The following is a 16,912-nucleotide window of genomic DNA, read 5'->3' as shown; positions in this document are numbered from 1 at the left end:
ACTCTAATTCTAAACGACTAAGGCAGCAAACACCTACAGTGTTGCTTAAATCCTTAACATAAAACTAAACATTCAACTCAAAAGTCGACTCAAGGTATGGTTCGTTGACTCGCAAGTACAACGACCAATGGCAAATATTTACACAGATGGCTCTAGCCAAACTAAAAAGGTGGAACATACCAATGTTGAAGTTTTAGACGCGAAAATCAAAGTTGCTCCAGCTCAACAAAGGCGATTGGCCAACAAGGTAACGTAGGCAAACTTCGTTATGGTTGTCCCCTCAACCGGTAACTAGGTAAGCGTCAAGCAATGCTAAGGTTTTGACTGCAAGATCAAAGCAAACAAAGTGTCGAAATTCCAACAGCTGGTCGAAATTTTATGACAGGGAAAGAAAACAGGTTGGCCAAAAGTTCCATAAAAATCTTCTGGGGTTAACCACGGCGGAAAATTTTCAATCGAGAAACTCCCAGAAAAACAAGGAATGTAATCAGGACAAGATATGTCTGAATACATTATAAGATATTATTATAAATAACTTTAATAAATAATATCTACTCAACTCAAATAAAGTCAACTCCATTGGAATTAACTCAAAACCAAACGCAAAATTAGCACAAGCAAACTCAACACAAAAATATTTGTCATAGTGCGTCCACTAACAACAAACAAACTCGAGTTCTAACAAACTCGACTATACGCATAGGTGCCTTGGAGTCTCTCATCCAGGACTTTATGAGCTACACTCAAAAATTGCCACGAAATCTTTCATTCGGGACTTTAATAATAACAGACGCACTAGTTATTGCTAATGGTTTGCTTATTTGATTTCACTTTGCCGGTCTAGGACAAAGCATTTCGCAATCAAACGTTCTTAAAATAAGTATAATGTTCACAGAACACTGACTCAAAAAAATATTTACTGCTATCCCGATAACATGAACCGGAAGAGCCTAAACAAATTCAAACAGCAAACATAATACAAAAGCAAATAAACACGAGTAACATATAAAATTACCAAAGCACAATTACTATCTCACGTAACGAATAAATTCGAACTCAAACAAAAGGAATAGAGAAGTTAGTAAAACATGCCAAGGAGTTCTCAACAAAGAAATATAGAAAGAAATGAACAAAGGAAAGTTCAGATATTTGTCGAAATCTACCTTTAATTAGGACCGGAAGTAATTACGCATACTAGACGCCTTATTGTTATAATATATATGATAATATATTATTATAAAGGTACTTAAATCGTTAGGTTAAATCACAGGTAGCTCACAGGTAGGGAAGTGTCACAATTTAATAGGGACTTAGGTCCTAAATAGATACGACATTTTATCGAAATACTATTTTATGAAAGCCGCAAGAATAAAATTGATTCTGTAAATACATCTGGGCCTAGTACGTGCCTGTATTTAACAAAAAAATTTCACCCTTTATTAGCCGACACAAAATTGCCAAAACATTATCCTAATTCACCCAAACTATCGACAGAACTAACAATAATTACTCGAATTCTTTTACTCGAAACAAAAAATATTTGCATTATCTGCTAACTAAACATCGAAAATTTATATTCACGAGTCAAACTACTTGTGAAATATAAACAAGCAATAAGATGCTACTTTTTACATCTCATTAATACCTAAAATAGGGTCATAGCCCTTTAAAAATATCTACTATCAAAATAAGTGTATCTACAAGCTTTTGCGGTTGCAACATATGCTAAATAAAAGCTAATAAAATCATTACGCCTCTTTATCTGAAATTAGGGTCAAAAGACACACTTAAATACCTCTAGCCCTGACAGATGTTATTGGGGGTGGAACAAGAATTTTGAAATGTCAACCACCTTATCGTAGGCTAGTCGAAAAATATTAAGATTACCTAACGGTAAACGAAGACTCTACACTGAAAAAAGGAATATTTTCTGGACTGGAAGTAGTTTTGTACCGAATAGATTTTAGAATGCTGATATTGGAATGGTAAAACATAATTTCTCAAACATATTTCACAACAGCATGCGCCGAGGTCTTTCACTCGCGACTAATAGCTAATTGTAAAAAACAATTTCTGGAATGGACAGCTTAACTTCTTTCATTTAAGACTTAAATCACAAACCTAAAACAATAGCATGACGGAAAGCTGCAGGACTCTTTCATTCTCCAGACTAACACCACGCCATGACTAAAAACTCTCTAAAACCACTCAAAACATTCTGGTACTGAAAAACATACGATATCAACCAAATAGGATATCATCAAAAATACATAACCACATAAAAATCCAAAAATATACTGCACAGAAATCATTACAACAATACTATTCTACGAGGTCAGAAAAGATTGGTCATAAAACCGGACAGAACAATATCGTTGAACGACGAAGAAGCATGTACCCGAAAATTTAGAAGACAACGCAATAATAATAGTGATAGTTGCTACCTCTAAAAACAGTTACAAAGCATTTCATGACTCAAAAACGGTACCTAAATGCAATAAAATAAACGCAATACAGTACAAAAAATATACCGCAACACAATACATATACAAAAAATATAAAAAGTAAAATGCACTATACATACACTGATATAATGCAAACTGAAATAAATCACAAAAGTTGCAAAGTACTACACAAAACAAAAGTAAAAATCAAAAAGTTAAACAATTACAACTTCTTTGTGATTTGCTACAAAAAATACACAGCTCAAGATCTAGATACCTTTACCTTAATTAGATACATAACAAAAGACGTATCCCTTTGACATAAGGAAAAGTAATAAAAATGCTCAAATCTACTCAACTAAAAACATATCTAAAGAAAAAAGATCGATACTATACTATATACTTCACAGAATGGTACTCTAGAATTCGAAAAGGCAGAAATGAAAGTGTAAGGTACTACACTGACATTTAAATACAATAAGCGGAAACAAACAAACTAAAATGTGTCAAACTATTATTATCTATTAGCAAATAATAACACGAAAATATATTGTCAATAAAAATAGCTGCAAATTAGCCAAACTTGAACAAAAAAAGAAAATCAGGTCTAATAGGAACATGATAAAAAAGAAAATCATGCTTCACGCATAGACAAGAAAATATATATAGCCCGTGAAAAGGCAATTGACAAAGCTCTACGAAATTATGTATAAGGCAACCATAGGTAACAGAAGAAGTCCCACGTAATTTGTATAAGGCTCCACGAGAGGGGCGCCAATTTGTATAACGATCAGATGGACAAGAGGTCATGAAGACTGAACCAGAAGGATCAGGACGATATTATCCTTAGATGGAATAAAGGAATGACCGAAGATAGAAAGGTCCAATCGCCTACATTGACGAAACAATGGCCACGTTGCTCAGTCGGAAGAGATGTGGGCATGGTTCTTTGTGTTGGGCTTCTGTTACAATGAAAGGTGTTAAATGAATAAACAATGGTATGCGAATAGAGCTAATGAAACGAAGATAGACAAAAGGTAAATAGATAACGTTAACTGCTGGTTTGACACTTGGACTCTAAGGAAACGGAAATACTTAATACTCAAACGAAAATATAGGGCGCCAGGTATTTTGACCAAAAAATACTCAAAGGAACAATAATTAACGAAACATAACACAACAATAACAAATTAGCAAGAATGCTACGACAAAACAACATTGTTCTTAGTCTTGAGCTGTAAATAATAAATAAAAAACGGCATCGTACACTTTAACAAAACATTTATTAAAATACTCAATGAAATCTCTTAATGCTCACATAATATATGCAAATAAAACGTAAAAACGTCAACCACAAAAACAAAAATTACTCAATAATTATTTAAAAATGGTTAACAAATTGCATATACGTTGGTGTATTCACCAACACCGCAAAACTAACAAAATACGAGATGTACCTATAATGTAAGTGAACGAATATAACTCTTATTAACTCAAAAAAAAATAAACTGAAGTTACTCAAAAAAATAAAAAATCGATACTCTAAATAAAACTTATTCTTACCGTTCACTTACAACAAAAAAGAAAGAGCTCTTTGTTTATATATATATATAAATCTAATAATACTCAATAATAATACTCTAAAGATACTCAAAAAAATTTACATGGTGAAAATGTCTTTTATTTAAATATTAAAAATAAAAAACAAGTGACCGGCATATATGTAAATGTCACTATTAACACTAAAAATGGGCTAAAACTGTAAGTCAATGAACTTATCCCACGGAAGAAACACAAACATAAGTTCCTTGTTCTGGACACGCGAGAAGACATCTCAATACTTCTAATAAAGGATGCGTAACTTACTTGAAACAGATGTAGAGGATGCCCTTAGAGGCATTCTTTATCTAGGCCAGGTCATTTACCCAGCGGCGAAGTCGAAATAAAAGGAACGACAAAGAATAGCTTTGGCCACAGTGTAATGTGGATTCAGGTGCTAGCGATAGGTGATATCTGGGACTTGGGCCAGGGACCAGCCCTATGAACAAAATTAAGTATTCACAGCGAGTGTTCTATAAAGAAAAGGGTTTTGTAAAGACTTACCAGAAGAAAATTCTAGGCTGGTCCATCACAAAACAACTAACGTCCACTACATGACTGACACGGCTTAACTTACTGCCACAAAGTTTAACTCACGAATGCCAAGATATCTCAGATTTCTGCTTAAATAAGACTGACGGCTTGGGGTACGCGACTTGCCAACGGTCGCCACAGAAATGCAAAAAAGGGCCTTATTAACACTATAAAGGGCATATCAAGCCTAATACTTAAAATGAGTTATGGGATGCAAGGCCCATATCATTCACCAGAAAGCTATTAAAGTCTAACATTCGACTCTATCGATAGCACACATGTGTTTCTAAGAAAAACACGGCACTAGAGATTCTGAAGTCTACAGGGAAATAAGTTAAAATCCATGTAGCAATGAAAACTGAATTAAATTCTACACTGGGAAAACTTAAACGTTATAGCACTTGTGTAGCCCACGGGGTAAATATAATTGCTGAAGAAATAAGGAATCCGTTGCCGTTGGTAAATAATTTTATAAATTTTACGAAAAAAGTTTTTGTAAAGTCTCCGTTGAGGGTGCAAATATATAAAGAAAGACTTCCCGGTGTCCCTTTGCCACCTAAACCAGTAATTACAAGGTGGAGAACCTGGCTCGAAGCAGTTTTTTTACTTTGAACACTGCAATGAAATAGAATTAGTTATGTCAGAATTTGATGATGATATTTCCGAAGCCATTCGAGAAGCAAAAAAAATATTAAAAAATCCCAAATTGAAACAGGAACTCGCTTATATCAATGACAGTTATAAATTAATAGTTACAACAATTACCTTATTAGAAAAACAAGAGATAAATTTATGTGAGTCAGTAAAATTAATAGATAATTTAAAGACGAAAATTAAATCGGCACCTGGAAGTAACGGTCAATTAATTTTTAAAAAAATGAAATATGTTTTCGACAAGAATGAAGGTTTTTCGTTTTTATCTAATGTTGCTAAAGTTTTGAATGGGACATTTTCCGAGGAATTACAAATTATGCCAGATTTATTATCCTCTCTGAAATATGCTCCAATTACATCTGTCGATGTCGAACGTTCGTTTTCAATGTACAAATTAATTTTAAGTGATCGAAGACATAGTTTTAAGACCGAAAATATTGAAAAACATTTAGTTGTTTCTATTAATGATAAAATTTTAAGTGGTTATAAATAATAAGTTATATTCCTTTATTGCCTAAATGTTAATATTCCTGCCTTTTTTAATAAAATTCTTTGCCTATATAGGCGCCTTTTTCTTCAATTTTTGTTGCCTATAAATCCGAGCTGTAGTTATATATATATATATATATATATATATATATATATATATATATATATATATATATATATATATATATATGATTATTAAATTATGATTATTATATATATATATATATATATATATATATATATATATATATATATATATATAAAGATTATAAAAACATTATTTATTCATTTATTTTTCATAGAAATTTAGCCAATCGCCCCCGCCTCTTGAAGATGCTGGATCCTGCTGAATCTTTACAGTTGTTACCTTTTTAGAGCTTTGTTCAAATCCATACTGCTGAAATTCATTAGTTAATAATGAATTATTTTGCAAAATATCATTTTTTATGGGATTTTCACTAGTGGAATATTCCTTGGTTTCACCGAACAATAAAGCCCGTTTTAAAATGTTTCTCGATCTACTCGACATGGCTAGGAAATCACAAATGTAATAAACAATTAATTATTATATTCTGTTAAAAAAATCACTTTTTAACTCGCCAAAACACACCAAAACGACACTGCGAAAATCGATAACACAAATATAACTAAGTAAGGTTAGGTCGTATTTTCTTGGTATTGGTATTACTAAGGCGATTTGGCGGTTTCTACATGTAGGCACGTCATTTTTGAAAGTATATTAGCGGCAAGTGAAATATGCTAAGGTATATTGCCGGCGAATATAGCAGATACCGTCAAAACCCCATAGTATTTAATATTTGACGTCAAATGGCATAGTATTTTAATTGAAAAGTGTAGATACCGCTAACAAAATTGCAGCTTTATTTAAAATACAAAGCTTCTACAACTCCAAAGACTTTATAAATAGATTCTAAACACTCTATTCAACCTAGAAATACAAAAAATCTCATTTTTGATAAAGAAGCAGTTACCGCCTTTGGGCTTAGCACGACAGAATAACGCTTACGTGAAGCTTTCGAATGGTGTCTAACTGGGCAGGATAGAACGTACACACAGTTCAGTATAGCCTAAAAACTGAATAAATGAACTTTGAAAATTTTGGATTTTGGACAATTACTCAAAATTTAAATCTACCAATGGCGCTAATAACTGAGCGTTTGTAGAAGGACTCGATACGCGTCTAGCGGTATATACCTCATACCTGGGAAAATTAGAATTTTTAAGATATAAGCCTCATAAATATGATCAAATGTATTTATTACATTTGACCTTAGAAGCCTCAGGCAGTATTTGTAAAAACCTTTGAAATGTATGTTTGATGATCAAAATCGGTTAAGCCGCCTAGAAGTTATTGAGTTCCAAAAGTATAATCCATTTAACCATTATTACCGAAATGATCTAGTTGTAGTGGATACGACGTTAAATTTAATCGGGCAATCCGAGTTCATTTCTCTCTCTCTCTCTCTCTTGTCGTTTCCTTATTACTGAGTATCGTGATTTCTTCCAATATTCCTAACAATGTTTCTCCATTGGTCTCTATCTTCAGCTGCTCTAAGAGCTTCGCAGAATGAGTTTCCAGCTGAATGCTTTATTTGGTCAGACCATCTAGTTGGTGATCGTCCTCTTGATCTTCTCCCCGAAACAATTAATCTCTCTAATTTGTCGTCACCTCTGCGAACTACGTGACCAAGAATTGCAGAATTCGTTGCAGACATATTGTGGACAGCCTTTTTTAATATTGAGTTGGTTTAGAATGGAAACGTTTGTCCTATGAACTATCCAAGGTATGCCCAGCACCACATCTCAAAGGCATCAATTCGCATGCGCGAAGAGTCGTCTCTGCTCCGTATAAAAATATTGAGAATACAAGGGCATTCACCAGTCTCATCTTGATATTTTGAGAGATAGATCTATCTTTCCAAACTTTAGTTAGGCGACTCATCGCATTTTTTTGCCATATCAATACGTCTCCGAACTTTTGATTCATAGTTACCATCGTTAGTTATACTAGACCTGAGATAGACAAAGGTGTTTACTATCTGGTATTCCTGTAACATGTTAGTCAGTTGAATAGTGTCGAATCTGTCGACCACCATTATTTTTGTTTTAGCTTTATTGATTTTCAGACCAACTTTATTGCTTTCGTACTCAACTCTTCGCAGAAGATCAACCATTTCCTGCTCATTTGCTGCTATAAGTATAGTGTCATCAGCAAATCTTAAATTGGAGATTTTCCTACCAGCTACTGTTACTCCACCGGCCCATCCTTCTAAAACCATCCTCATGACATGTTCACCATAAATAATGTTAAATAAGTCAGGTGACAACACGCATCCTTGTCTAACACCTCTCTCGCTCTTGAACTGCTTTGTAAACATTTACCAGCCATCAAATATTTTTTTCTTATTTTTTTCTTAAACTGTTCCGAATGGAAAAAAAAGAATGCGAGTGTACTTTGTACGCACGTAAGAAGTTATACTTCTAAATATGATTTCAATGAAATAAATATACTTTCGGACAGTTTATTTGTATTTTAGTTAAAGATTAAATTAATTTTTACTTACTACTTTCCAAAAATTTTTATTAAAACAATACCAAAAATTAAAAAAAGATTAGAAAACACCAGGATTTGAACCGGGGACCTCTTGATCTCCAGCCCAACGCTCTACCACTGAGCTATACCCTTTTGTTTATACGGGCTACAATATTTCTCAGACATAGTGACAAACATACGAAGTGAATTATAAAATACTTTAAATATTACTTATTATCTTATTCCCGAGGTAGACAAGTTCAAATACACAAAAATTATAATAATAGTTATTTATGATATAAATGTTAAAAGCACAATTTTAAGGCACGTATGTGAAAGATTCGCTTCGCTCATTCTGCAATTCACATGAGTGCCTTAAAAATGTACTTTTTAACACCTACATCATACAATATTTTTTCTACAAACGTCTTATATATCAACAATTATAATTTATTCATTCTCAATTACAGGACAATACCTACAAAAACTTTTACTTGAAGTTACTGACATTCCATTTTTATATTTTTCTTGACATTACATCAAACCTGTACTGTCAATACGTAAATCATAACAACTATAGAATAACATCTACTTTTATTTTTGTATATTCTAACAAATTTTAAGAGTTTTTTTCTACAAACGTGTTAAAAATGCAATAATACAGTTTAAATTAAATTAAAAAAAACCTTTTAAACCACCTTTTTCAAATTGCGCAAGTTGTATTAATAATATTAATGTTAATAAATGAAATTTAAATATTTTGACGTTTCACAATTTGACAATACACTTTTAACTGCAGTGCCTTAAAATTTTTAAAGCACTGGTGCTTTAAAGTAGCATTTTTAACGCTCCTATGGAGTGCTATAAATTGCATTTTTAGCACGTTTATAGAAAAATATATTTAAAAACACTAATATATCCTTTCCACACCTTTTCTGGACTGATACATACATGTATTAAAACATTTACTAACGAACTCCACACTGTCTGTGTGCGCAAGCGCTCAGATTAATAAAATTTCACTCTCAATCGCGCTTAAAGAAGTATAACTTCAAAAATCTAGCGTACATTCGAAGCACACAAAGAATTATATTGCAAAAAAGTATCTATTGTGATGTCTGGGATATGAACCCGGATTGTCCTGTCACAAATTTAGTGTCGTAACCACTAGATCGTTTGGGAGGTAATGCGACAAAGGCAATTATACCGCTAAACGTGTAATCTAGAAACATTACATTCAAGTTCATATATTTAGTTTTAAAAAACTTCGAAAAACTTCTGATACAAGAATAAAAAGCCGCTAAACGCCGTAAACACAATATTTCAGCTACAAAAAAACTGATATGAATATTACGTGGAGCAAAAATGTATTTTCATTTTGATGGAAAATAAAATGCTAGTTTTATTTTGAATGATTTTTTCATTGTATACTATGTGCTAAATTTGAAGTAAATCGCGCCACAAAAGAGCTTCAAAATAAAAGCTGTATCAAAGTTACTCTTTTGAGGCGGGATTTACTTCAAATTTATCAAATATTACGAAAAAATCTTTCAAAATAAAACTAGAATTTTATTTTCCATCAATATGAAATAGTTATTTTCCTAACTAGTGCGGAAAGTGATACTTTCCCGCACGCGACTGCCGTTGACCCGAACGACGCGATAGCGGAGTTCGGGCAAGCAGTCGAGTGCGGGAAAGACACTTTCCGCATGAGTTAGGAACAATATTTTTTCTACGGCCGTATGTTTGGAAAAAAGTCACAACAAATAGAGTTATATCAATTTTTATTTACTAGTAAATACATACAACAAAATATTTAGTGATAAATGAGCAATTGACAGCATTCTCCAAATTTATAACGGATGAAAGCTGATCCTTGAATTGGCACTGTGTATTCTCCCTCGACCTGTGCTCGCTGTGATCAGTCGACGTAGATGTAGATGGTTCTAAAGGATCGATAATTAAAATTTTGTTACACACATCTCTTTTTTGCTTTTCAGAGTCTTCTAGGTAGCCTTCGGCTACAGAAGTTGTTTTCCAACCTCCTAGACGTTTAATACCTATTTGTAATTGTTTCTCCAGAATCGGCTAAAAAGGTTGCTGATGAGCGTCTGTAGCTGTGTCCTGTGTAACGTTCAGGATTGGGTAGATGCAAAAAGGCTGAAATTTCGGTGGGGATTTTTCCAAATGTATTAATTCCTACACATTGCACTGTACATTTTCATTTCTGGTATTTTATAAACAAACGCCGATGAGTTGTGGTTGAAGGTCGTAAACTGACGTATTCTCTGTATAGCTTCAAAAACATTCCATTGTTTATTTCTTCTGAGACAACAAATGATCTCGCAGAGTTGTTTTTCGAGTCCGTAATTTTGACGATTATTAGATTCGCTTAGTCTTCAATATCGTCGAGAGTGATTTTCGTAAGTTCGGCTCTACGAAGCCCCAGATAAACCAAAAATGGTAACTACTTTTATCATAAGATATATCTCATTTGGTGCGTCTAACATAAATTTGGCTATATCTTCTTTACTAAAAATTTTTGCTTTTTGTGTTCGAAAACCAATATTTTGTTTTTTCAAAAAAGTTGTTAGTTTATAAAACTTACTTATATCAATATTGTGCTTTATTTTCATTAAACTTTGCAAGCACTTTGCTCAATTCTAAAAAGTATCCCAAAAATACTTCCTCTTTATTATAGCTCCTTACTTTCATGGATTCGCACCAGTTCGCAAAATGGACAAATTGTTTTTGATACCCCTCTTTGGATTTGGCAGGCAACAAATTTAAATTTGCTTCAGCGGCGGCTATCAAGACAGCTTCCGGGATCTCTTCGTCCGATGAATCTATGTAATTTTTTAAAAATTGCAGCGGAAACACACAAATGCATACGTTCTTTGAAGGTTGTCAAAATCAAACTTTCAATAAAATTGGTTACTATGACGACGATAATGGTTTCAATTACGACGATATTCAAAACCATTGTGATTGTCCTCTGATTTGGCTTATGAATATTATGTCAAAATAATTCTATTTCAAAGAATTTTCGCGTTAATTTCATTAAAACATGAACACAATAAGATAAATTTGAAATAAATTAGTAAATAATATCTAAATATTAGTTTATTGCATATATTATAATATATTATAATCCCATATTACAAGGTATTCTACTTTCCCGCATTAGTGCGGGAAAGTGCAACTTTCGGAAACAAAATGCGTGCGGGAAAGTGGCTGTTTAGGCACGGCCGTAGAAAAATACATTTTCGCGCCACGTAATATTCATATCAGCTCTTTTTTAACTGGAATATTGTATGCGCCACTCATTTTTACGGCGTTTACCGTTTTTTTAGTCTTGTTTATTTATTAACAAATAGCGATTCAAAAACAATTTCATTTTTAGGAATTACTGAACAAGTATTAACATGGCGCCCAGTGTATGTTCTGGGCAGATTGTCGTATAGTGTTTATCTGGTACATTGTACACTAATTATGTCCAGAGCAGGAATAGCGAGAACTCCTGCATATAATTCGGAAATACTGATTGTAAGTATAAAATTTTTCAACGAAAACTTTGTTTTTGTTTATAAATTCTCAAAATTTCAGGGTGCTTAAAGTAATAAGTATCTCTCCTAATAAAAATAACATTATTTTACCGATTAGCATGTCATGAGATTAATAGTTGAGCAATATTTCTACTTTTCGGTGAACTTTGTGCTGGAGGTCTTCGGATTTTCTTCAAATTTTAATATGTTTTTGGAACTATTAAAAAAACATTATCCTGAGAGTTGCAGCCCCCTAGGGGCCTTAGAGCCCTAGATAGGGCCCGTCAAATACCCACAAAAATTTCGTTTTTGCCCTATATTTGACAGGCTGTATATCGGCTCCCAGTTAACCGATTTTAACTCACCAAACACTATTTTCTTAGTAACTTAAAGTAGTTTTTTCAGTGACAATTTCAAGTATCTAGTCAATAACCCTGATTTTTGGGACTATTTTAAGTAACTCTAAAAATTTCAAAAAATTGCTATTTTCAAAAATTTGTCAAAAATATACTTTTAATCCGATTTTCATTTTCTGGACGACAGTTTAAAGGTATTAAAAAGGACTTTTAAATGATATTTTTTGAGTAAAAATCCGTTTAGTAGAAGCGGAGATAAAACAGATTGAAAATGGACATTTTTGTAAAAATCGCGTTTTTTCGCATTTTCAAAGTGTTGGCACCTTTTGGGGTATATATTAAATTGTACAAAAAATTTTTTACAGGTAGTTTTTTATATAAATAATAACGGTTTATTGGAGATTTTCTTGGCCCGAGCCTCTATCTACCTTATATAACCCTCTAAAAATGAGTATTTTGTTACTCAAATGAGGCAACTTAACAAACAACTTACGGCTTATTTCTATCAATCAGATGCCTGAGGACTTTATCTATTACAGATTATAAAAGTACAGATCAAAACCTTTTATTTAAGGGGTCATACAAACTTCTAGGTAGCCTAGAAGTAAAGTTATGATATTTCAAAATCTTAACTAAAATCAAAGTACACTTCGCGTCAAAAAAAACTGGTACACTTTTTTTTCCCAATGTAAACCTGTGTTCAGACTGGACACAATGGCTCGTGAATCACGGCGTTGTTGCCAGCACAGATAATGGAATTGCACTAAATCTAAATACAAAAAATAACGTTCAAAAATCATGGTGGTGAATCGTAAAACGGACCATAGGTAACTCAATATAAAATTCTAAACTGTTAAATTTCTGCTTCCCTAATCATTTTATAACAAAAGTCATGAGAAGCTATTTGTAGAGGATTAAAATCTGTTGTTCTGAAGCTATTTCCTTGTGGCATTTTTATAATTGTAAAGTATTTTCTATGGGAAATAAGCCACAATTTTAGATGTCGGGATAGTATCACGAGGTTTTTTCCTGGTTTTCCCTCGTGATTTACTATGGAATCTCTAATGCGAGAATTTTACTGTCCTTATTTCTTATTTCCCATAGAAAATACTTAATTACATATTAAAATCTGTATTAAAAACAAAAGCTAAAATTGTTCTAGGATTTAAACACATTCCAACATTTTGAAAAATCCCTACATTTGCCACAGTAGGTATGTGTGTAAAAGTTAGACCCACGTTATTATTTTCCTGATTGTTCGCACACTATTGACTGAATAAAACACCTTTATTATTATTACTTTCTCCTCAGTTGAGGCTACCTTATCAATTTTATTATTTTTTAAACAAGAAATGATAAAATAAAAATTTTGAGAGTTCAAATTGTCAATATTTATAATAATTTCACTGTGACCGAACGCAACCGATAAACATTATTGTAATGTGTGTGGCCTAACTTTGAGTATTTCTGTGAAAAATTATTATATTTTTACAAAATTTTGGAATATGTTTAATTCGTAGAACAATTTTAACAGTAGTTTTCAATACAGATTTCAATCCTTTAGAAATACTTGTTTATGTGTTTTGATATAAAATAATTAGGGAAGCAGGAATTCTACAGTTTAAAATTTTACATTGAATATGGCCCGTTTTCCAATTCACCATTCGGTATAAAAATTTTAGACAGGTATTATTTTTACCATTAACAAAAAACCGTTTCTAATAAATTTAATATCCAGAGAGCCGGTTGAGTTAAATGAGTTGAGTTTTGAATGAAATATTTGCAATTAAACATCATTAAATGTTCTTTTTATTTTCCCCCTGTAACTTATTAAAATGAACATAGAAGTTTTCAGGGACTTACAGCCCTCAGTAATAATGTAATCTTTCATCCTGCGTTTAAATTTTTCAAAAATATTCATTATATTTCTCATGATTCGAAAAAAATGAATACATTTAATAAAACACATTGCACATTTTGACAGGCGACATTTTCCACTTATGTCTTTAATATTTCAGCAGTTTCGAATTTTATTGTAATACATGATATTTAAGTTCCACACTTGTTCACTGTTAAAGCTATTCATTTTGTATTAATTTCAAATTTTAATTTTTCCAGTGTGTTATATTTATTAGTATCTCACAACTCTAAAAGAGTTTTGTGCTACACTTTACGAGAAACCCTTCACACTTCTCGATTTTAAATTAAACTATGTCTCGATTAAATCATGTCTAGAGATATTATCTGTCATTCATGTCATATCTGTCATAAATTATAATAGAACACGAATTAATTTATGGGTACTTAATGAGATGATGGAACATTACAAAATTAATAAGAGAATTTTTTAGGATACATGTGACTGACTAATCGAGAATGCTCGATGTTGTTTTAATTTTTAGTAAACCTACTAAAAACTTGCGATCTGCCGCACCTGCTTTTAGCTGGTTTGATATATTTTAGTTGAACTGGCAACGTTGCCTAGAAATAAGAATGACATATGTGACAAGACCAATTTACACAACTAGAAAAACACGATTTTCGGTTATAAGACACCAGTTTTTTTTTGACGCGAAGTGTACCAATTCTGTGAACGCTACTTTTATAGACTAAGAGCCGCTATAGATGAAATTTGCTAATTATTTTAAGCACGATACGAGCCTATAACTTAAATAGTAGAACCTAAAAGAAAAGCTATGAACACTGTACCGTCACTTTTTAGAGGCACATACCTCGACAGTGGCGCATCAAACTTTCCACTTATGGAGGGGATAAATAATAAATTTAAAGGTACCCTCCCTCACTCCCAGAATAAATTATTTTTTTTTATTTTTTAAAGTGATACGTGATTAAAAAATAAGACTCAGTGTAATTTTAAGCCGCCTCCCCTGTCTCCCTACCCCCACCATCAAAAACATCATTTTAGTCCATTCATTAACGGTAAAATATTGCAAAACCTTTAAATTTTGAAGAACCGCTTGGATTGACATGAAATTTGGCATACACACAGCTAACAAGTCAAAGAAAAAAAGTGATATTGTGCCGATATGTGCTTTTGCCCTGGGGGTGGTTTTCACCCCCTCTTGGGGGGTTAAAAAATATTCGTCCAAACAAAGTTAGGAAATGGGTAAACTGGCTAATTTAAAGTAACTTTTGTTCTATAGAGTTTTTTCACTAAGTCAATACTTTTCGAGTTATTTGGCAGTGAATATGTTCATTTTTTCAACAAAATAACCACGCTTTTAGACGGTTTTTCGCAAATAACTCAAATTGTAAGTATTTTGTCGAAAAAGCATTCTTAGCAAAAATATAGCCTATAATAATTTAAAAAAATAGTGAATATATCACGTTTTTTTATTTAGTAAAAGCAGAGTTATAGCTAATGAAATATAGGTTCATATTCGTCAAATTCCAAGTGGAATACTTTAACGTGAAATAACCAAAAATGAAGCACATTCCGGGGAAAACTCATTTAAACTTATTTAAAGTGTTTAAAAAAAGCTTCATTTTTGTTTTATAAAAAAAATTTCTAGCATCAAAATTAAACAAGTTACGCTCAAAATAAAGTTAGTCCCTTTTGGTTTTGGTAAAAAACTCGATAAAATCACCCCCTAATTAGTATCTTAAATGAACTTAATCGTAACGAAAGTTTCTTGACTCGTGTATATATTGTTTATATGATCTGTAAGTTTCATCGGTTCAAAGTCCTTATTATTGAAACGGCTGTAGTTAAAAGGGGTTGAACGAGTCACTGATCACGAATGTATGCAAATTTAGAAACACCAAATCTTGATTAATTTTTGTCTAACAGAAAAACAAAAAAATACATGATATTCAGAAAAGCAAATCTGACTTTTTTTGTATTTCGAGACTTTTGGTATCTCTAACAAATTTTAAGTTATTTTGAAAAAAAGCATATTTTTCAAAATTTAAATTTTTAAAAATTTTACTTTGAAACCAAATTTTTTCAAAAATAAACACTTTGAATCGATGAAACTTACAGATCATATAAACACAATATAAGTAAAATAATTTATGGAGCGGCAACGATTAATTTCATTTAAGTTGCTAATTAGGGGGCGGTCTTCCCGATTTTTTTTTGGAAAAACAAAAGGGACCAACTTTATTTTGAGCGTAACTTGCTTAAATTTAAGGCTAGAAACTTTTCGTAAAAACAGAAATAAAGCTTTTTTTAAACACTTTAAAAAAGTTAAAATGGGTTTCCCCAAAAAGTGCTTAATTTTTTGGATATTTCACGTCGAAATATTCTATTTGAAATTTGGTGAATATGAATCTATATTTCATTGGCTATAACTCTGGTTCTACGAGATCCAGAGACCTAACGCGTACACCATTTTTTTTACTTTTTTATAGGCTATATTTTTGCTAAGAACGGTTTTTTCGACACAATACTTACTTTTTGAGTTATTTGCGAAAAACCGTCTAAAAATGCGGTTATTTGGTTGAAAAATGAACATATTCACTCGCAAATAACTCGAAAAGTGTTGACTTGGCGAAAAAGCTCTATAGAACAAAAGTTACTTAAAATTAGTCAGTTTATCCATTTCCGGAGTTGTTTTGGACATATATTTTTTCACCCCCAAGAGGGGGTGAAAGTCACCCCCAGGGCAAAAGCACACGTCGGCACAATATCACTTTTTTTCTTTGACATGTAAGCTATGCGTATGCCAAATTTCATGTCAATCCAAGCGGTTCTTTAAAATTTAGAGCAAAAAC

General features: G+C 32.2%; 1 protein-coding gene across 1 annotated transcript in view; it reads left to right on the top strand.

Moving 5' to 3' along the window:
- The window catches only part of LOC126892659 (nose resistant to fluoxetine protein 6-like), a 187,276-nt gene that overhangs the window by 143,202 nt on the left and 27,162 nt on the right, over positions 1 to 16,912 (top strand). Inside the window, exon 10 of the mRNA XM_050662301.1 lies at positions 11,678 to 11,820. Within this exon, the coding sequence (XP_050518258.1) occupies positions 11,678 to 11,820 (143 nt within the window). The remainder of the gene's footprint in view (positions 1 to 11,677; positions 11,821 to 16,912) is intronic.

Source organism: Diabrotica virgifera, chromosome 9 (assembly GCF_917563875.1).
Source record: "Diabrotica virgifera virgifera chromosome 9, PGI_DIABVI_V3a".
NCBI lineage: Eukaryota > Metazoa > Arthropoda > Insecta > Coleoptera > Chrysomelidae > Diabrotica > Diabrotica virgifera.
The sequence above is the reverse complement of the archived record's forward strand: the minus strand, read 5'-3'. Positions and strand labels throughout refer to the sequence as shown.